This window comes from Dipodomys merriami, unplaced genomic scaffold (genome assembly GCF_024711535.1).
Source record: "Dipodomys merriami isolate MVZ:Mamm:240054 unplaced genomic scaffold, mDipMer1.0.p SCAF_7, whole genome shotgun sequence".
NCBI classification, from domain to species: Eukaryota; Metazoa; Chordata; class Mammalia; order Rodentia; family Heteromyidae; genus Dipodomys; species Dipodomys merriami.
Window position 1 is genome coordinate 5,775,203 of NW_027206290.1, and position 24,798 is coordinate 5,800,000.

At 37.1% G+C, this 24,798-nt stretch overlaps 1 protein-coding gene across 5 annotated transcripts in view; it reads right to left on the bottom strand.

The window, feature by feature from the left end:
- Positions 1 to 24,798, bottom strand: part of Slc44a5 (solute carrier family 44 member 5) — a 349,067-nt gene that overhangs the window by 53,965 nt on the left and 270,304 nt on the right. For all 5 annotated transcript variants that reach the window (XM_070007306.1, XM_070007302.1, XM_070007303.1 and 2 more), the window contains one exon: positions 16,224 to 16,297. In XM_070007306.1, the coding sequence (XP_069863407.1) occupies positions 16,224 to 16,297 (74 nt within the window). The remainder of the gene's footprint in view (positions 1 to 16,223; positions 16,298 to 24,798) is intronic.

Sequence of the window (24,798 nt, forward strand, 5' to 3'; positions counted from 1 at the left end):
GTGAAAATACTGTACAGAGGGGTTACAATTACATGGGCAAGATAATGAGTACATTTCTTATCAAGCATTGTAGCCTCCTCCTTTGTTTCCCCTTCCCATCCCTTCCCATCCTCCCTCCCCCTCCCACCCAATCCTCCCTGTTCCCCCTCCCCCCTCCCTCCCCCCCCATGCACAAAAGTTGTAAAGTTCTTGTACATCTCATTGTTGCAATGGGTCCACCTGTATCCCTATTTAAACGATTTATTTTTCCCCTTCCCTTCCACAAATTATACTGACATCAAATACAGTGAAAGCAGGGGTTATACTGTGGGGGAGGGACATACAAAGCAACAAAGAAATCATCTTATAAATGTGTTAGAAACAACCGCATGAAAGAAAAAAAAAATTGGAGTACATATCTTAGGGTTCATTTCCCTAACATCATCTTATCTGACCTTTTCTGCTTTACTCAGACATATACTAGGTATTGCAAATAAGGGAAACCATGGGACCTATGTTTCTTTGGGCCTGGCTTACTTCACTTAATATAATTTTTTCCAAGCCTTTCCATTTCCTAACAAATGGGGCAATGTCATTCTTTCTGATGGAGGCATAGAATTCCATTGTGTATATATACCACATTTTCTTGATCCATTCATCTACTGAGGGGCATCTGGGTTGGTTCCATATCTTAGCTATAGTAAATAGTGCTGCAATAAACATAGTCGTGCTGGTAGCTTTAGTGTGGTCTTCTTTGTAAACATTTGGGTAAATGCCCAAAAGTGGGATTGCTGGGTCATAGGGGAGCTCTATGTGGAGGGAAAACATATATCTTTGTCCTCTGCTTCCCTGAACATTTTCCCACCTATCTTCATATCTACATATATTAGATTTGTCAATTCACATTATAATTCAACCACCTTTATGCATGTGGCTTGTGTAGCTTGGGGTGATTTAAAAGAAATCAATTTTGAGTTTTAATATGGAAGAGGAACTTTTCTCGATATTTTTCATCAAACCAAATATTTCTGTTCAGTGCCTAAGTACCCAGAAAGGTCTCCTTTGTGTAATTCTCCAGGTCAAAGAGGCCACATACCTTTCATTTTCTCAAATTTTCTTATGGAATGAGAGTCATTTGGGTAGCTCTTTGCTGCCATTTCTTCTGGTCTTTATTTCCAAGAATAAAGAAAATGAGCTATAAAGAAAGTATTTAAGTGACATCCTACTGTCATTTTAAATTTTTTATTATGTTTAAGGAGTTGTGTGAAGTGGTTTCAATCCAACATGCCAGTTATGACTGCAATGCATCTTGATCATTGTTACCCTGGACAGTATAACAAATTGTTTCTATATCTTAATTTTGTCAAATGTTGGCTAAATCCAAAAGAGAGATCAAATTTTCTCTGATTCTGCTTTCAATAATATACTTCCTATAGTTTTATCCTAAAATGTTCTATCCTCTATCTATATAATTATTAGCTCAGAAGTAGCCCCTGGGATTACTTATTATCTGTAATCCTGAACAAAATATTTGAGTCTTAGATTCCTAATTTGTTAAGAAAATGGAAATGGCAATGCCCCAACCCATAAAAATGTTGAGAATATGAAAGAAGATAATGCAAGTAGAAGACCTAACGTGATACTTGGTGTCCAATATGGAGATAGTGGTATTAGTACTGACTTTTTCTTGGTTCCTCCAAAAATCTGAGATAAGGATTTTGATGTAGGTAGTTTATGTGGGAAGAAGCTCTAAGAAACTTAAATTAGTGTAAGGGAAGTGGCTCAGGGAAAGCATTAAGGCCTATAATGGATGTGTTAATGAACAGAATAGTGTGATGGGCAATTGTGCTTGCCCCTAGAAACTTGTATAGAACTATAGAGAGCATATGTGTCAGCAAGCACTGAGAATTTGTCCACCATAACTGCAAACAAACTTAGTTTCGTTTTGAGGGAAGTGGGGCTTGGTACCAGCAACATCCTCTTATAGGTTTCTCCCTGGCCCTTTCTGTTTTAAATCATCAATCAATTAATTAGAGAATTTACTAAGTAATCACTATCTGTCTTGTACTAGGAGTTCACATCAGCACATATTTATGCTGGAGTTCTCAAGAATAAGATGAAAAGAACAGAATAAAGCTTTTGACCTCAAACTTGAAAAGGACTTTGAAAAAAATTAGGATTTGGGCATGGAGTATAAATAATCTATTAATAAGAGCTTCCATATATCACTTATAACATGTCTTGGGCTGTGCTATGTTTATCATACCCATTGTCTCATCGGACTCATGAGTCTTACAGTAACACTCAGAGGTAGGGATTATTTTTACCTAAACTCTATCTATTAGATGACTTTATTTCCCCATATCACACAGCTTTTAACTGATCAAATTAGAGCTTTTTATTAGGTTTGTTGCTCTCTACAGTCCATGATTTTAACCACTAGACTATAGTGGCAGTAATTCTGGCTACTTAGGATAGATTAGGTATGAGGTTAACAGTGACTGTTATGGAGATATCCTCCCAAAAGGCACTTACTTGTGTTCAAAGTTTTGGACTTAATGCAGCATTTTCAAAGGTTGTTCATGAGACCTCTGACCTAATCACTGAATTAATACACAGGTATATTATTAATTTGATGGCATTATTGGGAAGTGATGGAAACTTTTGGTGGTGATGTCCAGTTGAAGGAAGTAGCCACTTGTCAGTGTTACTGGGGACTATGTCCTTATTCCTTCTTTTTGCTTCTTTTCCACCAGTGTGCTACTTTGCTTCACTATACATTCCCTGCCATGATGTTCAACCTCACTCAGAACCAAAACAATAGAGCCAGCCAACCATGGACTAAAACTAAAACTTAAAGCTATCACAGCATCACAAAGGCTATCACAGTGAAAAACAAGAAGTGAAATGATGGTCAGTAAAAGGATGGATACACCATATAGGAAAAGAGATGGCACAGGCAATTTTGGAGCCTTTGTTATTTGAGTAAAAGAGGTTTATACTTGGAGGGGTAGGGAGTATGGCTCAGGAGGGATCTGGGGACAAAAGAGAAGATGAAGGTAGAGGTGTCAAGGAAAGAATTCTCCTTGACACTCTAGATTTATGTTGTGGCAGGCCAGTAACCATGTTTACTGAGCTGAGCTGTCCTTACCCTCTCTACCTCAAGCACAGAAACTGCCTTACAGATGGTGTGTGTTTGAACATCATTATTTTGAGCTACAAGCTGCAAAAAAGAGGAGGGAAAGGAGATGTACAGTCATTTTTGACCCTGTTCATAAAGCAGGGTAGTTCTTACATTTTACTCTCTTAGTGAAATTTCTCTACTCATGGAATATCTGAAAGTGTGTCACCCAATATAACAGCTACTAGCCACCTGTCTACAAAGCACTAGGAATGGCTTGTTAGAAATGAAACATATCCATCAAACTGAAGAGTTTCTGCATGGCAAAAGACATTGCTAGCAAGATAAATAGAAAGCTGACAGAATGAGAGAAGGTCTATGCATCACACAAAGGCCTCATATCTAGAATATACTTAGAGATCAAAAACTTAAACCTCCCCAAAACAAATCCTCAAAGAAACAACAACCCCATTAATAAGTGGTCTGAAGACTTAAAGATAGACTTCCAATAGACACAAGAAGAAATACTCAACATCTCTGTCTATAAAAAAAAATGCAAATCAAAGCAACATGGAGATTCTACCCCACCTCAGTTAGAATGGCCATTATTAAGAAAACTAATAATAACAGAAACTGCCAGGGATGTGACCAAAAGGAAACATTACTAAACTGTTGGTGGGAATGTAAACTTGTTCAACTGCTCTGGAAAGCAGTATTGAGGTTCCTCAAAAGGCTAAACATAGAGCTTCCCTGTGACACTGCAATCCCACTCCTGGGCATTTACCCAAATGACCACAAACCAGCCTGCACTAAAACCACCAGCACAACCATGTTCATGGCAGTATTATTTACCATAGCTAAGATATGGAACCAACCCAGATGCCCCTCAGTGGAGGAATGGATCAAGAAAATTTGATATATATACACAATTCTATGCGTCCATCAGAAAGAATGGCATTGCTCCCATTTGTAAAGAAATGGAAAGACATGGAAAAAATTATATTAAGCAAAGTAAGCCAGATCCAAAGAAACATAGGCTTCATGGTTTCCTTCATTTGTAATAAATAGAATGTGCATGGGATATCCTTAGGAGAGTATCACAATGGCTCAATAGCTATGTGCATATGACTATATAAAATGATGCTTATTGAAATGAACTCAAAGAAATGGAAACAAGGGTATTAAAAAAATTGTACTGTTTGCAGTTATTTCTTTATTCTTTCTTTTTTCCCCTTTGGTTTATCCCCAAATGTCACTGTTTTCTATTTCTGTACCCTTTGTCTTGTGTATAAGTTTTTCTATTTTGGGGACAGAAGGGGAATCACAGAAACAGTAGAACAAAGTATGAATCAATTCAGCAGTGATACTCACTAGACACTATGTTGGAAAGGAACTTCATAACTTGAGGGGAGGGGAGTCAGAAGGAGGAAAAGTGGGGGAAAATGAGGGATGAGATAACACTGTTCAAAAAGATGTACTCATTACCTTACTTATGTAACTGTAACTTCTCCGTACATCACCTTTACAATAAAATTTAAATTAAACAATAAACCACAAGACGGGCAGTTCAAAGCAGCCTGGGCAGGAAAGTCCATGAAACTCTGTTTTTTTTTTATTGTGAAAATACCCTACAGAGGGGTGACAATTACATGGGCAAGTTAATGAGTACATTTCTAATCAAGCAATGTTGCCTCCTCCTTTGTTTCCCCTTCCCAACCCTTCCCATCTTGCCCCCTCCCCAAAGTTGTAAAGTTCGGTTTTCAACATAACGTCTTGAACATCTCATTGTGGCAATGGGTCCATCTGTATCCCTATTTAAACGGTTTGTTTTTTCCCTTCCCCTCCACAAATTACACCAACATCAAATGCAGTGAAAATAGGGGTTATACCATGGGGGAGGGACATACAAAGCAACAAAGAAATCATCTTATAAATATGTTAGAAACAATAGCAATAAAGAAAAAACATTTGAATCCTTATCTTGGGTTCATTTTGCCTAACATCAACTTATCTGACCGTTTCTGCTTGTCTCAGACATATACTAGTTACTGCAAATAAAGGAAACCATGGGACCTATGTTTCTTTGGGCTTGGCTTACTTCACTTAATATAATTTTTTCCAAGTCTTTCCATTTCCTAACAAATGGGGCAATGTCATTCTTTCTTATGGAGGCATAGAATTCCATTGTGTATATTTATCGCATTTTCTTGATCCAGTAAATAATAGTAAATAATGCTGCAATAAACACAGTTGTGCTGATAGCTTTAGTATGGTCTTGTTTGTGATCATTTGGGCCCAATTCTTATCTCCAAAACACCTTAAGAAAACACCTTAAGAAAAGTGGCGCTGTAGCTCAAGTGGTAGAGCACTAGCCTTGAGCTGAAGAGCTGAGGGACAGCGCTCAGGCCGAGTTCAAGGCCTACGACCGACAAAAAACAAAAACAACAACAATAACAAAAACACAAGACAAAGTAAAAACGTATGAACAAAATGTACATCTTAATAATTTTATATTGACTACATTTGAAGTGACAAAAAGCTTTATTAAAGATTAACATTACATGTTGTTTTTCATATTATGTTTCTCTGGACAGATAGGGCTGTTCAAAACATTTCTCTCACAGAATGATTTAATGTCAAAGACTTGATAATGTAAGTAACTGTAATGGCATCACCAGTTTGTACAACAGTCTTTCTCAAGGCAATCATACATAACACATCTTTTTTATTTTTTTTATTTTGGTGGTACTGGGGATCAGACTACCACTGAGCTAGTACATCATTTTCCCCTTTAAAAAAAAAATTAGTTCTATAATGAGAATTTCATTGTTGCCTTTCTATGCACATATACACACATTAGTAATGTATTCCAATCATTTTCACGCCCTCTATCACTGTCTGCCTTCCTTTTCCTTTCCAAAACAGCTTCAATAAGTTTCAGTTTTCTTTCTTTCTTTCTTTCTTTTTTTTGGGGGTAGGTCATGGGGCTTGAACTCTGGGCCTAAGCACTGTCCCTCGCTCTTCAGCTCAAGACTAGGTCTCTACCACTTGAGCTACAGCGCCACTTCTGGCTTTCTGGTGGTTTCACAATTTTCCTGCCGGGGCTGGCTTTGAACTGTGATCTTCAGATCTCAGCCTCCTGAGTAGCTAGGATTACAGGCATGAGCCACTGGCACCCAGCTTTCAGTTTTCTATTTTCATAGTTGCAAGTAATCTACTTAGAATGTACCAAACCTCATTCAGTCTCCTTCTTAGCCCAACCCCTTGTCACAAATCCCCCATCCCCAACCCTCTATCGATCAACAGCTTTCATTGTTATGTTAACATTTTATAGCAAATATTTAACAGTGTCCCATTTTATAATGTCCCATTAGTGACTGTTATTTAAAATAAGTTATTAATAATACAACATATATGTTTTTCTTAAGAGTCAATATAATTAACATTTTTAATATAGAAATCCAGTTAATGATTAATGATTATCAACAACAATATGCAAAAATTCAGCTATGCCTAATCTAGAAGACAGAGTAAACTAGTCAGGTATTCCCCCAATAGGTAGAATCACAACAAATATCACAGAGTTAATTAGAAGATGTATCTTATAAAAACCTTAAATATCACAAGAGATGTTTTCTAAGTAACAAGCTTTGCTCACAAAAAAAGCACAGTCCTCTTCTAGTTTCTCTTGGTATTCATTAAAGTCATGCACAAATAACTTTTATAAATTTTTTTATTTTTTATGCCAATACTAGGGTGTGAACTCAGGGCTTAGTCTTTATCTGTACATTAGCTTTTTTGTTTTTTTGCTCAAGGGTAGTGCTCTACCACTTGAATCACAGTTCCAATTCTAACTCTTGGTGGTTAATTGGAGATAGAATCTTTCACTGACTTTCCTGACTGAGCTGGCTTTGAACCACTATCCTCACATCTTAGTCTCCTGAGTTGCTAGGATTAGAGGAGTGAGCCACTAGTGCGCCACATTTTTGTAATTTTAAAACAGAAATACCATTTTTTTTTCAAATATTTAAATCATCAGTGAGACATAGGTAAGTCAGACAGGAAGAACAGTCAGTCACTTTTTTGCTAAGCTGTTCTAAATATTATAAGCTGTTTTCCTTGGCTCTGACCCATTATATGTCAGTAGTACCCACCCAAACACCATGACCAACCAAACCTCAATATAAATTTTCTGAGAGTTTCCCTAGGCATTAATGGTACTATAGCTTAGAGCCACTGGAAAGAGGTATATTCACACTCTTCAAAAATAAGGAGAGAGAGAAAAAAGAGAGGTTCCACATTGTCTTTTTTTCTCTCCCAGATGGCTATCATGAGGTTTTGCTATCCACAAATTTCATTTACTTTGATTCAGCTGATCACCATCTATAGTGGCTTTCATGGGTTACTTGATATTTCTTCTTCAAAAGTGGTCATTAATCTCTCACTCTTTGAATATGAACTGTACTTGCTCACTTGCTTCAAATGAATAGGAAGGAGCAGAAATGACATCCAGTGACTTGTAAGAGTGGACAGTAAAGAGATTGCAGCTTTCTCTTTGTTCTTTTTCTTTCTTTCATCATTAACTGTAGGGAAAGCCAACTGACATGCCATGAGGATATTCAGACAGTCCTACAGGAGAGCCATGATTGATGGCTGTCTGATCTGAAGTTTATTGGCCAGACCCATATGAGTGAACCATTCTAAGGGCAAATCCTCCACCTTAGTCAGCCTTCAGTTAACTGCAGCCTTGGCTCACATCTTGAACACAATTTCACAGAGAACTATACGTCCAACCTGCTCTCAAATTCCTGACCACACGAATTGCAAAGAATGTATTTCTTAATGTCCCAGTTTGAAAGTCATTTGTTATATAGAAATAGATAACTACTCGTTATATACCTTGATTAGTATCTTTTTTGTACTTGAACCAAGTAGTTAATCTTTCTCTTTCTCAACTTAAATATTCATAATTATTATAAAACTAATATTTTCCATTTTGTTTTGTTGTACCTTAAACTTAGTTACAATTGCTAGGATTTTTATATATATTTGTCTTTTACCAAGTGATTTAACATGTGTAATCCTCAACTTTACTTGAAGTATTCCTTAGGGCCTAACCTGTTATATAGTATCTGCTATCTATTTTCACTTGTTCCTGAGATAAAGTTAACTTTAAAAAAATTTTGTCTTAGACTCTAACAACAACAGATGCTGGAGGGGATGTGGACAGAAGGGAACCTTACTGCATTGTTGGTGGGGATGTAAACTTGTTCAACCACTTTGGAAAGCAGTATGGAGGTTCCTCAAAAGACTTCACATAGAGTTTCCCTATGACCCAGCAATCCCACTTTTGGGCATTTACCCAAATGTTTACAAACAAGACCACACTAAAGTTACCAGCACGACTATGTTTATTGCAGCATTATTTACCATAGCTAAGATATGGAACCAACCCAGATGCCCCTCAGTAGATGAATGGATCAAGAAAATGTGGTATATATACAAAATGGAATTCTGTGCCTCCATCAGAAAGAATGACATTGCCCCATTTGTTAGGAAATGGAAAGACTTGGAAAAAATCATATTAAGTGAAGTAAGCCAGGCCCAAAGAAACATAGGTCCCATGGTTTCCCTTATTTGCAATATCTAGTATATGTATGAGTCAAGCGGAAAAGGTCAGATAATGTGATGTTAGGAAAATGAACCCTTAGATATGTATTTTAATGTTTTTTTTCTTTCATGCATGTGTTTCTAATGCATTTATAAGATTATTTCTTTGTTGCTTTGTGTGTCCCTCCCCCACAGTATAACCCCTGCTTTCACTATATTTGATGTCAGTATAACTTGTGGAGGAGATGGGGAAAAACAAGTCGTTTAAGGATACAGGTGGACCTGTTGCAACAATGAGAAGTACAAGTTGTGGAGGGGGGAGGATTGGGAGGGGGGAGGCTGGGAAGGGATGTGAAGGGTAAACAAAGGAGGAGGCTGCAATGCTTGGTAAGAAATGTATGCATTATCCTGCCCATGTAATTGTAACTCCTCTGTACAGTATGTTCACAATAAAAAAAAATTTGTCTTAGGATTGTAGTTAGAGCACTGGGCACTGAGCAAAGCACCAGGTACCACATTGAGTCTAAAAAAATCCCTTTATAATATATTTCTAGTCTAGCATATTGTCAAACTCTCATTTATTTATTTATATTGAATATCTATCATATTTTCATTCATTTCTCATTCCCTCAAAGAGCCATACTTTATGATGGGTATCTGCTGACTCAGGATATTGAAATAACGCACCTTATAAAACTATAATGACCATAGCATGGTACTATTTCTTAGCATATTCTTAAGGACAATATAAATCATCCTGATTGGCCTGTGTGAAGTCTAATGTTCATAAACAATCACTGACAATGCTGCCAACTGACCTGGTAACAACATTGCAGTGTTCATGATCTTTGTTTGCTTTTGCTTATTTAAGCCCAACTCAGTATGGAATGACAGGGTAGTGAAAGAAAGGAGTGACAGGAAGTGTTCAGAAAATGTCATAGTAACCATGCCAGTAACTTTCATTATTTAAGGAACTTTCATTCCTCTTCTTGCTAAACTAAAGGCAGTAGACCTTAGTGGTCAAGGTCACAAGCTCTCGAATTTTATCTCCTGGGTTATGATAGCGAATAAAATGAAATAACAAAGCTACATAATACAGATTGGATAGGTCATCCCATTCCCTTGATTTTGTTTTAGAAATAACTTTAATAGGTCACTTAAAGTGAAGCTGATACATACTACATACACATGCATGCAAAGGAATAAGAGAAAAAAGATCATTTGTAAATCTTGTTGGGGAAATTCACAGTAAATAACTAAAGGTTGGTAAGAGATGGGTGCAAACTTTAATCATGCAAATTACCTCTTCACTCATATCAAGGAAATATACACCACTGAATTACCAGGAGAAAGTATTATTATCTAACATTATCTCTCATTTTCAAACATTTACAGAACATGTTCCTGTTGTGCTCTAGGGCTGAGTCAAGAAGTCACAGCCATTAAAAACCCTCTGTCAAGGAGAAAATGTGATTAGACCAACCACTTGCACTGACACTTAAAAATTAACTGCAAATCTGTTTGGGGCTGCTAAGGCATTCCCCAAACACTTGCTGGTTGGGAATGTTGGCTTTCACATCACTATTCTGTATCCCTTAAAGGTACATTTTAACTGTTTTAGCATGTGAGGAACAGGCCTGCCAAATTGTGCTTATGGCTTTTTAACGCAAGCAATTTACAAATGCAATGAAGCAGATAATAGGACACATGATACCGAATTTGAAAATCTGTGTTGATGACACTGCTGCTTATAGAACCAGTTTGGAAGCTACCCCGCATCCAGTTGCCTGGATAAGAAAAAAATGTAGTTTGCCATTTCACAGGTGGCCCCTTCCAGCCAATGGTGAGCTTAGGGTCGTGTCCTTAAACATAAACCAGTTCTCCTAGGCTGAACGCCATGTCAAATCATCTGCAATGCATACATGGAACAGGACATAACAGACAGTCAAAATTTCACTCAGTACTAAAATATCCGCTCAAATTACAGTCAAATATGAGATGTTTCCTTTTTAGACCCAATGCTTCAAAACATAAGGCAGTCCAAGTTCCATAATTTAATTTGTCAATATTTACTTATAAGTAAAGGATGGTTATCTTATTTAGATACAATATACTTTTCATTAAATTTATAGAGTAATGTTTTAAATAATAGAACTAGAAAATTTTTACATTTAAAAAATTGGGGGGGATGGGCTGGGAAGGTGGCTCAGTGGTAGAGCGCTTGCCTTGCATGCATGAAGCCCTGGGTTCGATTCCTCAGCACCACATAAGCAAAAAGAAAAAAGTCGGAAGTGGTGCTGTGGCTCAAGTGGTAGAGCACTAGCCTTGAGCTGAAGAGCTGAGGGACAGTGCCCAGGCCTAGAGTTCAGACCCCACGACCGGACCCCCCCCCAAAAAAATTGGGGGACAAATGATTTTACTTTGTCTTATTTACTTATTTTTGTTTGTTTTTTGGGGGGGGTTAGTTTTTCCTTTTTATTACATATGTGTCTCAGTACCCCAAGTTTGTCATTCTGCCTCAACTTCCTGATTGCTGGTAATTACAGGTGCAAAACAGCCAACATTAAAACAAAATTTTGAAGTAGTAATCTGATGTAGGTAGATTTATTTTTGTTCCAAATAGACAGAAGGTATGTGAATTCCTATAATATATTACTTCTCTCACTAGTCATTCTATAGGTCATTTGAGTGGCCTGTCTCAGTTTCAAAACATGGGTTTTCTCCTTTCATCCTATCCCTTGGGACAGGGAAAGACCAATTTGCTTTAAGAGAAGAAAAAAACAAGGCCTTAGACATTTCTCCCTATGATTTTCGCTTAGGAGAGAATAGATTGATCCCTCAGGTCTGTTTGTCAAAATGAAATTAAAATACTCTCCAAGACAACTAACATGTTATGAAGACTGGATATTTGGGCTGGTTCTGAGAGAGCAGAAAGCTATCTTCCATACAGCTACTCCATGCCTAATATGCATTGGGAAGCAATTGCTAAGTATTGTTTAAAGACTTAAAAAATGCCATAATCCTAGCTACTCAGGAGGCTGATCTGAGGATCGAGGTTCAAAGCCAGCCCTGGCAGGAAAGTCTGTGAGACTCTTTCCAATAAGCCACCAGAAAACTGCAAGTGGCGCTATAGCTCAAATGGTAGAGAGCTTGCCTTGAGCTGAAGAGCTGAGAGACAATACTCTGGCCCAGAGTTCAAGCCCCACGACCAACAACAACAACAACAAAACCATAATCTTTAATCCTGGTACAGGAAGCCAACACACACAATTGTAAATAGTTCAGAAGATCAATGATTCCACAGGGTAAAATGCTCAAGGACACTATAAAGTCTCTCTTCATATAGAAACTAGAAATATGATAGATCCCTCCCTGGTGCCTTGGGATAGTTCAAGTCAGAAAGAGTATTATATGATGAATTTCTTTAAGTAATGAATGGAAAAGCAGATATATGATTTCGTTATTGCTCCTAGAAATAGAAGGTCAAATTTGACCACACTTTATTATTAATAGAAGTACTTTATTTTCTTCTTCATTCTAAAAAGTATTTAGGCAGAATTATACTTAATCCTTCCAATTGATCTATAAATTACTTGCTCATGGAAATCTTTTACTGGTCTGTTCTAGCTTCCTTTATTTATCTACCCTAGGAAGCACTCACCAGCTTGACCAGACTCAAAGAGAAAGGGGCACAGGTTCTACCTATAGATTGAGAGAAATGACAAAGAATTTTCTGCATTATGGTAAAAATTCCATAATCCTCAATTTGGTCATAAGTTTCTTCCATTCCTTCCAAACACAAATATTCCTTTTAAATGATAAGAAGCCACCTTTAGTTATGGCATCAGATTCTGGCTCAAGGCCCAGATCTCATTACTGGTATCAGCTCAGATGTGGAAGAGACTCTTAGGGTTGGTTCCTCTCCTAAGGATGATCCCTTCGGCTGTACCACTGAATTAATTGAGTATCTTTAGTACTTCCCACCTCACTGTAAAAGATAGTGTTGCCAAACTTTGCACTGCAACAAATCAACATGCCTTTCCCTCTTTCTTGCAATTACAGTTCCCTCACATTCTCACAGAATTCCCACATCTAGGGGCCTCTAAGTCTTTAAACAAATGTCTAAATGTTAGGTCTTGCTAAGCCAGAAATACTACTTCTATGAACTACATTTTGTTCTGCTTATCAATTGTTGCTCACAGATTTTGCTCACAATGTAGGGATCAGGAATCTTTGGACAGGAATTATAGCTCTCCCTTGAGGTCTCTCATGCAGTCAAATGTTCATTCATCTTTCCAATAGGGCTAATTAACTCCTGGGAATCCAGCTGAGCCCCTTGTCTAGGAACCCTATAAAGAGGTTTCTCCATTAGGTTTGGGCTTTGCAAAGCATGCTGACAGTTTTGTGCTTGCTCACATTAATATTCTTGTGAACTTCCTATCTTTTCAGCTAATAAGGTTAATTACTTCTGGGAAAGATTAAAAGCCAAAACCAAAACAAACTTTGTGCTCCAACTTCAAGCAGTTCTATCTAAATAAATTTAACAATGAATTAACCTGCTCAACCGGAAATCCATTTTGAGAGAAAATAAAATAAATGTTAAAATTGTGCTATTCTTGTATACATCATGTTAGCACAAGGATGGCAATGAATAATTGGCATAGTAAATACTCTTTTTTTCTAGCTAGTACAATAACTGAACAGTCACCAACAGTGATGTAGGACAAAGAGGCCTATTACCATAAATGTTAGCTAGATATTTCAAGGAGATTTGATTACCTGCTACCCAGACTTCACCCCATCCACTTGAACTAAGATTCTGCTTTTCATGGCTGAAAATTAAGGGCTTACTTGCGTTGGAGTATTGCCTTTGTTGGCATATTCTCCTTAAAATGCCAAGAACGGTTTCTTTGAGAAATTTGGCTCTTTTGTGGTAACACTTATGAAAAGATCCTGGACAAAAGGTAAGTCTGTGAAGGTCTTGATATAACAAAAATGGCAAAAAACACCCCAAAACATCAAAATATCTCATGCCAATGAAAATGATTTAACATCATCTTTCTTCAAGTGAGGCTACATGTTCTTTCTTAATAAATACTGATATTGAATAATAATGTTAATAAATAATTATGTTAATACCACTAGAAACTCCAGCCAACTATTTTCCTTTGTGCTCCTTTTAGTTCAGCATGAAACATGATTGAAGAGTGAAGTTCATACTTCAGAACTAGCCATTAGGCTATTTTGTAGTTCAGGCCTGAGGAAAGTACATACAGATTTAGTGAATTTTTGTGTCATTTTTTTTCAAGTAGTGGAATCAATATTAACTTGGGGTAACAGAGTTTTTCTTTGGAAACCATTTGTCCTGCAACTTTTGGGTCTGTGAATTAAAAATCTGTCAAACTGATTATTCTGTAAACCTTGAACAAAAAGAAGAATTTCTTGTCTGGCTTCAGGAGGAATGATAGCTTTCATTCCTCTATTTTGTCAGCATGGGATCTCTCTATATAAATATAAAGGATATTTCTCTCTGGTTATATCAGACTGGCTTAAATATATGGCAGAGACTTATCTACTTGAGGAGTTAGCCTCCTGATGGAAAGATTCTGATAAAAGCTTGAAATCTTTGGGAAGATCCTGTGTTTATTCATACTTTATCAACCAGAATTGCATGTTGCAAATGAAGCAGTCTAGTTAACTCATTTAAAATGACTGTAGGGGTTGGGAAGGTGGCTCAGTGGTAGAGCGCTTGCTTTGCATGCATGAGGCTCTGGGTTGGATTCCTCAGCACTACATAAGCAGACAACAACAAATAATAATAATAAAAATAAAAAGTAAAATGACTGTAGTAAAATTAGAACTAGGTTACTTGTGCAATGGTAGCAAGCAAATTATTACTTAGTATCAATAAATATGGTTGTTAAGGAGCTAAGTGTTATTTTAAATACTCCTCACAAGAGCTCTGTAAGACAAATGGTGTTCTTTTTTTGAGATGATGAAAAAGATTAAATAATAAGCTAATTCCATCAACTATAAGGAGAATATAGATCAGCCTGACTCCAAATCTTCTGTCTCCTATACAATTTCAATGCTATGACAAAAGTTAAATGAAATAATCAGAATTACACAGACAAGAAAGTGTCCCAAAGTTAGAAAATGAAAAATTCTGCTTGTGGCTGGGAAGGTGGCTCATTGGTAGAAAGCTTGCCTTGCATGCGTGAGGTCCTGGGTTCGATTCCTCAGCACCACATAAGCAAAAAGAAAAAAGCCAGAGGTGGTGCTGTGGCTCAAGTGGTAGAGCGCTAGCCTTGAGCTGAAGAGCTGAGGTACAACACCCAGGCCCAGAGTTCAGTCCCCACGACCGACAAAAAAAAAAAAAAGAAACAGAAAAAGAAAAAAAAAAGAAAAATTCTACTTGTGTAAGATAGGATGTATATTGTGATACATGTACATTAATATTTAGAAGTTAAAATACCTACAAAGGAACCAAAGAATGTCCCGGAGGCTTTATAAGGATAAATTTGGTTTTGTTGATCAAGAAAGAGAATCTTCTGAAGACCTTAGGAATGTATTGTTTGTCTTTGTATTTTATGATTTTATATGCTCCTCTCATTCCCATTTTCCTATTTGCTCTCTAAGTCTGAAATTATTTTTAATTACTATGCTCGAGACTTCTTTTATTGGAAGATAACCAAAGGCTGGAGAAAAGTATGTGCCATTGTTTCCTAGGTAGGGCACAACTTTTTGTTAAGACATTCTATCCACCTTCACCACAAGTCATCAATGGTACTAGTGCTCCCACCAAACAGTAGCATATTAAGGTTTCCCAAGTCAACATCCAAAGAACAGAACTTACATCACTGGAGAAAAAATGTAGACTATCCTTAAAAATATTATACAATCTTTTTTACAGAAGCTGTCTTCTCCAATTTCTTTGGTAGTTTTTTTTTTTAATTTGAAAGACCCAAATGGAAGAAGCCTGTGTATTTATCCTCTTTATTTTTACTTTATAGAAAGATTTGTAACAATAAGCAAGAGGATATTTCCTTTTTATGAGCAAGGAGAACAAGACTCCTTATATTCAAATGAATCATCTAGTGAAATTCTTAAAAACTGTTCTCTTGAATTCTCTTATAAAAAAAAGACAAGTTTATACATTACCTGAATTGATTTAGACCTTGGTTTATATAACTAAATAACAATGTTAATGTAATCAGCTCCTTAATAGAATTTTTAAAGTAAAATAAAACATAAAAAATGAAACCATATGTTTTTCCCCATTTTTTCAATAATATTAACTTGAGGATCTTTTGCTTGCATTTGACTAACCTCTTTGTGTTTATTTTATGTTGTGTCTGCTACCCAACTAATCCTTTTGAGGTACATTTCTTTCATGAAGACAATCCTCAAACATAAGGCTTTTAGAAGAAAGGAATTAATACTTAAAATGTGACATTGACTTAGTTGTTCCATTAGCAAACATGAAGCATCCTCTATAACTTTATTTACTTACCTACAAGTCCTAAGACAATGTAGCCTATAATAAACACAACGAAGATTATGCAGCACAGAACATCTGTACACCTCCTAAAGACAGAAAGGAAAAAAAGAATTAAAAAGCATCCCAAATATTTTGTTCATTGTACAAAACATAGGTAGGGAGAAAAGATGATAACAATGATATGCCATCACTATGATAGATAGATAGATAGATAGATAGATAGATAGATAGATAGATAGATAGATAGATAGATAGATAGATAGATAGATAGATAGATAGATAGGTGGATGGATGATATATATATACTTATATAGATATATATCCAATATAGATATATATCCAATATAGATATATATCCAATATATATATCCAATAATTCTGAAAGGTCTATCACATGTATTTTTTTCAACTAAAAGTCTTCAGTAGCAACACAGATTCACAGTCTATGATTAAAAATGCTCCATCAGAATTCTTAGCATTTATTCTGTTTTTTTATTTGTAAAATACTTAATCTTATAAAATAAGAATGCAGCAACACCAAGTAGGTATTATTTTAATTTGAAGATTTTAAGGTTTGTAACAGTACTGGATTTTCACGTAGGACTCATGCTCGCAAGGCAGATGCTATGCAAACCCTAATTTAAATTAGCAAACCCTAATTTAAGCTTTTTGGTTTTATGATTTTTCTCTTCATGCCTAGCCAACGTTGGTCCAAAATTATGTTATATTATACTTTCATACTTTCTCACAACTTCAGGTTCACAACAGTATTACTACATTATTAGGAGGTAGCAAAGGGAGATGATTTACTTAAGAGGTCATTAAAGAGCTAAGTATACTTTTAGGTCTTCAGTGCCTCCTGATTTTCCTTTAGTTGTTAAATGTATATAATCACAATTTTATGTGAAGCCTCAAAATATCTGGATTGAAAAACTGACCACCTACTTTCCTATAACCCTATACAAAATGAATCTTTCATAGAGCAAATTAATCTTGATCAACCCAGAAACAAGGTATCCTTTGTTTAAATTCAATTTCAATTCAAGAGTATTTAATTTTATTGGTTTTGCAGACAAATATAAGCCAATTACAAGAGCACTAATAAGGAGAAAAAAATAAAGCAGTTTAATTTTCTAGTAATGACCACCAATACGAAAACCCCATCTAGGTGTGTGAGGACAGTGTCCAACTCATGTGCATTCTGACACATCCTACTCAGGGTCGGGTCTCATATTGTCATGATGGTCAAGTAGCCAGACACCTCATAAAAAATGCCTGTGGGCAAATATACAAACAAGGAAAACCAGAACACAAGTGTGCTTTAATTAGAAATCTTGCAGATGTCAAAGCCTTAATATGCAACCATCTCTACCCAGGAAAGGTAGCAAGGAATGTGCTTGGAGGCCCAGCCTGGTTGATCTACCATTTTGGAGCCTAAAATATTATATATTTATATGTATATTATATATAGAGATCTATTATATATTAGTGTATGTGTGTGTGTGTGTGTGTGTGTGTGTGTGTGTGTGTGTGTGTGTGGAAGTAGGCAGCTGGGAAAAAGGGCAGGCTGCTGCCCAGAAAGACCACGTCCCTACCAAAAACATCATCTGATTCAACCATTTTTCTAGTGCACTGGCCTAAGACCTCTCAAACTGGCAAAACAAGATACGTGCACAAATCCACTTCCCCACTCTCCCCGCCCTGCCCCCTGCGCCCACACCCCTACCTCCCCATCCTCGCCTGCTCACTACAAGGGCTGCTTTTACCCTGCCTGTAAAAGCTCTGCTACAACTACATTCAGTGCGACCTCTCTGATCCCAACGAGGGAGTTTGCCCGGGAGCATACCCAAATAAACTTTCCTGTGAATCTTTTATTCCTCTATTCCTGGTCCTTTTCTTGCCTAAAATCTTACAATACACATCATTTATATTATACATAATACATGCCATAAAACAGTTCTACATGGTCTAATGTAACATATTGTATTTTTACAATTTTGTAAAGTTATGTAGTGATCATGGGAAGAGGTACACACAGAATGATGAATGAAAGAAACTTACCGATTTCTGTATGCCAACAATGAGAAAAGTGTGGCTGAAATTAGGAAAGCAACTCCATTTGTAATAGCCCCACAAAAAATAAAATACCTAGGAATTAACTAAAGAAGTGAAAGACCTCTATGATGAAAACTTTAAAATCTTGAAAAAGGAAATCAACACAGAACTTAAAAAATGGCAAAACCTCCCATGCTCCTGGATTGGAAAGATTAACATCGTGAAAATGGCAATACTTCCCAAGGCTATCTACAAATTCAATGCAATACCTATCAAAATTCCAACCTCATTCTTCAAGAAAATAGAAGAGGCAATCCAAAATTCATATGGAACAATAAAAGACCCCGAATAGCAAAAACGCTCCTCAACGGAAAGAACACTGCTGGAGGAATATCAATACCAAACTTCAAACTCTACTATAAAGCCATAGTAATCAAAACAGCTTGGTATTGGCATAAGAACAGACCTCAGAACCAATGGAAGAGAATTGAAAACCCAGAAATGAACCTACAGACCTATAGCCATCTAATCTTCGATAAGGGAGCTAAAACAATAGAATGGAAGAAAGACAACCTCTTCAGTAAATGGTGCTGGCAAAATTGGTTAACTACATGTAGAAAACTTAAGCTAGATCCTTATATGTCACCCTGCACCAGAATCAACTCCAAATGGATCAAAGACCTTGAACTCAAAGCAGACACTCTGAAAACATTACAGGATGGAATAGGAGAAACCCTAGGTCTCCTTGGCTCAGGCCGAAATTTTTTGAATAGAGAACCGGAAACACAACAAATCAAAGAAAGGTTGGACAAATGGGATTGCATAAAGTTGCAGAGCTTCTTCAGGGCAAATGACATAGCTAGCAAGATCAATAGAAAGCCCATGGATTGGGAGAAGATCTTTACTAGCCATACAACGGACAAGGGTCTCATATCTAAAATATACTTGGAACTCAAAAAATTAAACCCCCCAACAACAAATCCTCAAAGAAACAACTGCCCAATAAATAAGTGGGTGAAAGACTTAAAGAGAAACTTCTCTGAAGAAGAAAGAAGGATGGCCAATAGACACATGAATGTGTTCAACATCCCTAGCCATAAAAGAAATGCAAATCAAAACAACATTGAGATATCACCTCACTCCAGTTAGAATGGCAAAAATCAAGAACTCTAACAACAACAGATGCTGGAGGGGATGTGGACAGAAAGGAACCTTACTGCATTGTTGGTGGGAATGTAAACTTGTTCAACCACTTTGGAAAGCAGTATGGAGGTTCCTCAAAAGACTTCACATAGAACTCCCCTATGACCCAGCAATCCCACTTTTGGGCATTTACCCAAATGTTTACAAAAAAGACCACACTAAAGCTACCAGCACAACTATGTTTATTGCAGCATTATTTACCATAGCTAAGATATGGAACCAACCCAGATGCCCCTCAGTAGATGAATGGATCAAGAAAATGTGGTATATATACACAATGGAATTCTATGCCTTCATCAGAAAGAATGACATTGCCCCATTGGTTAGGAAATGGAAAAACTTGGAAAAAATTATATTAAGTGAAGTAAGCCAGGCCCAAAGAAACATAGGTCCCATGGTTTCCCTTATTTGTAATATCTAGTATATGTGTGAGTCAAGCAGAAAAGGTCAGATAATGTGATGTCAGGAAAATGGACCCTTAGATGTGTATTTTAATGTTTTTTTCTTTCATTCATGTGTTTCTAACACATTTATAAGATTATCTCTTTGTTGCTTTGTATATCCCTCCCCCACAGTATAACCCCTGCTTTCACTATATTTGATGTCAGTATAACTTGTGGAGGAGATGGGGAAAAACCAGTTGTTTAAGGATACAGGTGGACCTGTTGCAACAATGAGAAGTACAAGTTGTCATGTCCAAAACTAGCTTTACAACGTCGGTGCGGGGGGGGGGGGGGGGAAGGGGGGGAAGGAGAAGGATTGAGATTGGGGGGAGGGGGGAGGCTGGGAAGGGATGTGAAGGGTAAACAAAGGAGGAGGCTGCAATGCTTGGTAAGAAATGTACGCATTATCCTGCCCACATAATTGTAACTCCTCTGTACAGTATGTTCACAAATAAAATAAAATTAAATTAAAAAAAAAGAAGAAATAAAAAAAAGAAACTTACCGATTTCAAGGGCTAATGCACAAAGAAAAAAGCAAGGCAAAAAATAGAAATTTTTATAAAAAGTGAAACCCATGTTCCCTTGCTGCTGACATGCTGAACAGATGTCATTTGATTTGGGGCTCCATATGGGTTTTGCACTGAAGTAGCCGGGACTATTCCAAGCACTCAACCATTCCCCAGCAACCTCCTCCCACCACACCCCACTATCGGGTAGAAAGAGCCACATCTTCAAGACAGCTCAGTTTCTCTGGTACACTGCTTTAGAGAACTAGCACACGGCCCTTCAGGGCTAGAATGCTTAGTCTTATCTTAAACACAGAGAGAAGAGTGTTGAACAAATGAAAGCTGTAAATAGAGAATTTAAGAGGGTTAAATAGTAGGAATATTCTAATTATTTTCCTGGATGTGGTTTGACTCCCTTCATTACTTTAGAACGTTTCTTTAAAAATGTGTGTGTGTGTGTGTGTGTGTGTGTGTGTGTGTGTGTGTGTGTGTGTGTATGTGTGTGTGTGTGTGTGTGTGTGTGTGTACTTTCAGGTAATAATTATAATCGTCTGTTATAATTGCTTATTTTTTCTCACTTACTTCCCTCTTTCTCTTTCTTCATATATTGTTTCTCCAAGAATAACAAAAACTCAGTATTTAGAAAGTTACTGAGAAATTGTACTTGAACAAGATATAGAATATAGCTTAGATACCATTTTATTAGTTAAGGAGTATAGAAGAAGCTCAATTCAACTTTTATCAGTTGTAGCACTGAAACTTGACAGGAAATGGGCAAGGGCTATTTGGATTTTATAACATCTTATCTATATAAACAGAAAGCTAAGTGCAGCTGAAAAGCACACAAGATCCATACATATTATCTAAATTAATTTACCAAATAATCTTGAGGGTCTTATTGCAGGCCAGATATTGTTCTCCATCCCTCAAAAGGATAATACTCCCCTCCTTTTAATCTCAAGATATCTGACATCATCCCAAATGTTCTGTAGGAAATGAGCAAGTTTCTTAAAAAAAAAAGAATCAAGTGTTTAATTTGACAATAATTGAGCTAACTGGCTAATACAAGCTGAGCTGAGAATGATCCTGAATAGTATTCTCACTAGAGGACAGTCCTGGCAGTACCTTGTTCTCTGTTGGGTTTATTTCCCTCATCACAGCAAACACTAAGAACCACTGTATGAGTCAAAAATGAGTTGCATCCCACTGGTTTCCAAGGAAAACAAATAGAAGAAATAGGCTCAACTCTCTCTCTCTTCTCTCTCTCTGTCTCTGTCTCTCTCCTCTCTCTCCTCTCTCTTCTCTCTCTCTCTCTCTCTCTCTCTCTCTCTCTCACACACACACACACACACACACACACACACACACATTCGCCTCAACCATAGTTACAGAAAGGCACTCAAAACTCTTCATATTGAAGTTCCAGAGAATAAAAATATTTTCAAAGGTTAACTGCAAGTGGCTTAGGCCTGTAATTTTAGCTACTCAGGAAGCTGATTTCTGCGGGTTGCTGTTTCAAGCCAGCCTTGGCAGAAAAATTCAAGAGACTTTATTTTTTGTCGTTCCTGGAGTCTGAACTCTGGGCCTGGGCACTATCCCTCAGCTCTTCAGCTCAAGGCTAGCGCTCTACCACTTGAGCCACAGTGCCACGTCCAGCTTTTTTCTGCTTATGTGGTGCTGAATAATCAAACCCAGGGCCTCATGCATTCAAGACAAGCGCTCTACCACTGAGCTAACTTCCCAGCCCAGTTCATGAGACTTTTTATCTCCAACTACTTATAATAAGTTGGAAGTGGCACTATGGCTGAAATGGTAGAGTACTAGCCTTGAGCTAAAGAAGCTCAGGAACAGCACCTAGGCCCTGAGTTCAAGCCCCAGGACATGCACACACACACACACACACACACAACACACACACACACACACACACACACACACACACAGAGCAAAACTTAACTACAGGAGGTGGAAGTATGGCTCAAGTAGTAGAGTGCTAGCCAATCTCTATCAATCTGAGGTTAACACCCTGAGTTCAAGCCCCAGTAGCAGCACAAAAAATTAGCCACAGAATTATTTGTGGTTATCTACAGAAACAGATACTGTAGGATCTACAGAAATCCTACCTTGTATCTCTTTTCCAGGTATATTAAAAGTAAAATCTCAATTATATATGCATTTGCAGATTTCCCTTCCCTCTTCTCTCTCACTTGCAAATATAATATGCATGGAGTCACTAGGCATTTCCTTTGACTTCCCTTTTTCTTAGCCTATCTTTTATACTCAATTGTTAAGTCCCTTTGACTCTTAGGCTCTGATGTGTCTTTTATCTATCTTTTCCTTTGTGTTCTGGCTGCCTGGATTCAGCCCAGATCCTTTCATCCTCTCTTTAAATATTGCCATGATCTCTTTATTGGACTTCTGCAAGTAGTCTGATCCCAGTTGTTATGAGTATGCCTGGTATGTGATGATATCATGTTATTGTTAAGGAATTGCAGCAATTCTGTGCCACCTACTTAGGAATTTCCAAATGTCTAATTTCATGTCTAATCTTCAAGTCCAATTCTACTTTTAGCCCCATACTGTCTGTCCAGCGTTATCTCCCACAATTCCCTCCCATGAGCTCTAACTAGGTTGACCTTATTCATTCATTGCTACATAGTGTATTCCTCCTTGACTATACTCAGGGATATCTGCTTGTGGCAACAAGAACACCCCTCCTCCCTGGCTTCCTGGACAGCCAAGGTTTACACCTGTTGTGCTTATAGTAGCCATAAACAATGCTCCCTTTTATCTTCCAAGTGCCCATTTACATCCCACCCTTTAAGCAGTTCAAATGTCACCTTCTCCATATCTTCTTCCAGAAGAAATCCCTTTCATCTCTGTGATGTACAGAAGTTTTGTACATCTTTAAGCAACTATATACTCTTTATTGTAGCGTAGGCCACCAATAGCAAAGCAGTAGTCCATGGGCCAAAGCTAATCAGCTGCCTCTGAGCTGTGAATAGTTATGTATATATGTATGCATGGATGTATATGTATATGCATTCATTTTGCAGTACTACTCTTGAATTAGTACCTTGTACTTGCTAGGCAAGCTCTCTGCCATTTGAATCATGTTTCTACATTAGTTATTTTCCTGACAGTCTCCTACTTTATGCTTTAGGTCCACTTTGGACTTGGATCTCTTATCTTGGCTCCCCATGTAGCTGAAATTACAGTTATAAGCCACTGTGCACAACTTGTTCATAGACATAGGGCCTTGCTAAGTTTTTGCCTTCATTGCTCTAATATTGTAATCCATCTATTTCTGCCTTCCAAGCAGCTAGGACTATGAGCATGAGCCACCATACTCAGCCTTAGTTTTTGCATTTTTAAGTGGTTTAAAAAACAGTAATAATATTTCATATTATTTATAATATGAAATAGTATTCATGATATTTCATATGAAAAATATATATCAAAATTTTAGAGTCCCTAAATAAAGTTTTGGAAAATAGTAATATTTATTTATGCATGCTTTATCTGAGACTACTTTTGTGTTAAAATAAGTTTGAACAGTAAAATAAAATATAAAACAAAACCTTATATTTCTTCAACAAAAAATAAGAAATTGTGTGACTTGTAAATCTAAGAGTCACTACTTGAACCTTCATCAACAAAGTTTGCTGAACTACAACTTAAACCATAGAGCTCATTGAAGTCATACTTAAAGTGTCTGGCAAGCTGAAGACACACAGCAATTTCTGTCCCAGGAATGACTGGTGAGACATAGATCTAACTAACAGGCTATGCATCACAAGCAGGCTCTAAGGAAAATCAGTGCTGTGTTTCCTATTTCAGATTTTTCCCCTTTTTATTCCTAGGCTCAATACAGTAAATATATTGTCTAAACATTTAATTTTTGACCAAGTTTAAACATGCTACCCAGACATTGTTATTGCCAATAAAACTTTTTAAAAAAATCACTAGGGAAAAACAACAACAATAACCCCAAGATGAGGACTTAATGGTTTTTCTTTCTTGTTATTGTTTCTAACATATTTATAAGATGATTTCTTTGTTGCTTTGTATGTCCCTTCCCCATAGTATAACCCCTGTTTTCAATGTATTTGAGGTTGGTATAATTTGGGAAGGGGAAGGGAAAAACAAATTATTTAAATAGGGATACAGGTGAACCCATTGCAACTATGAGATGTACAAGACACTATGTCGAAAAATGAGCTTTACAACTTTGGCAGGGACAGTGTGGGGGGGAGGGGCCTGGATGGGAGTGCAGGAATGGTAAGGGGAAACAAAGGAGGAGGCAACAATGCTTGATAAGAATGTAAGCCAGGCCCAAAGAAACATAGGTCTCATGGTTTCCTTTATTTGCAATAACTA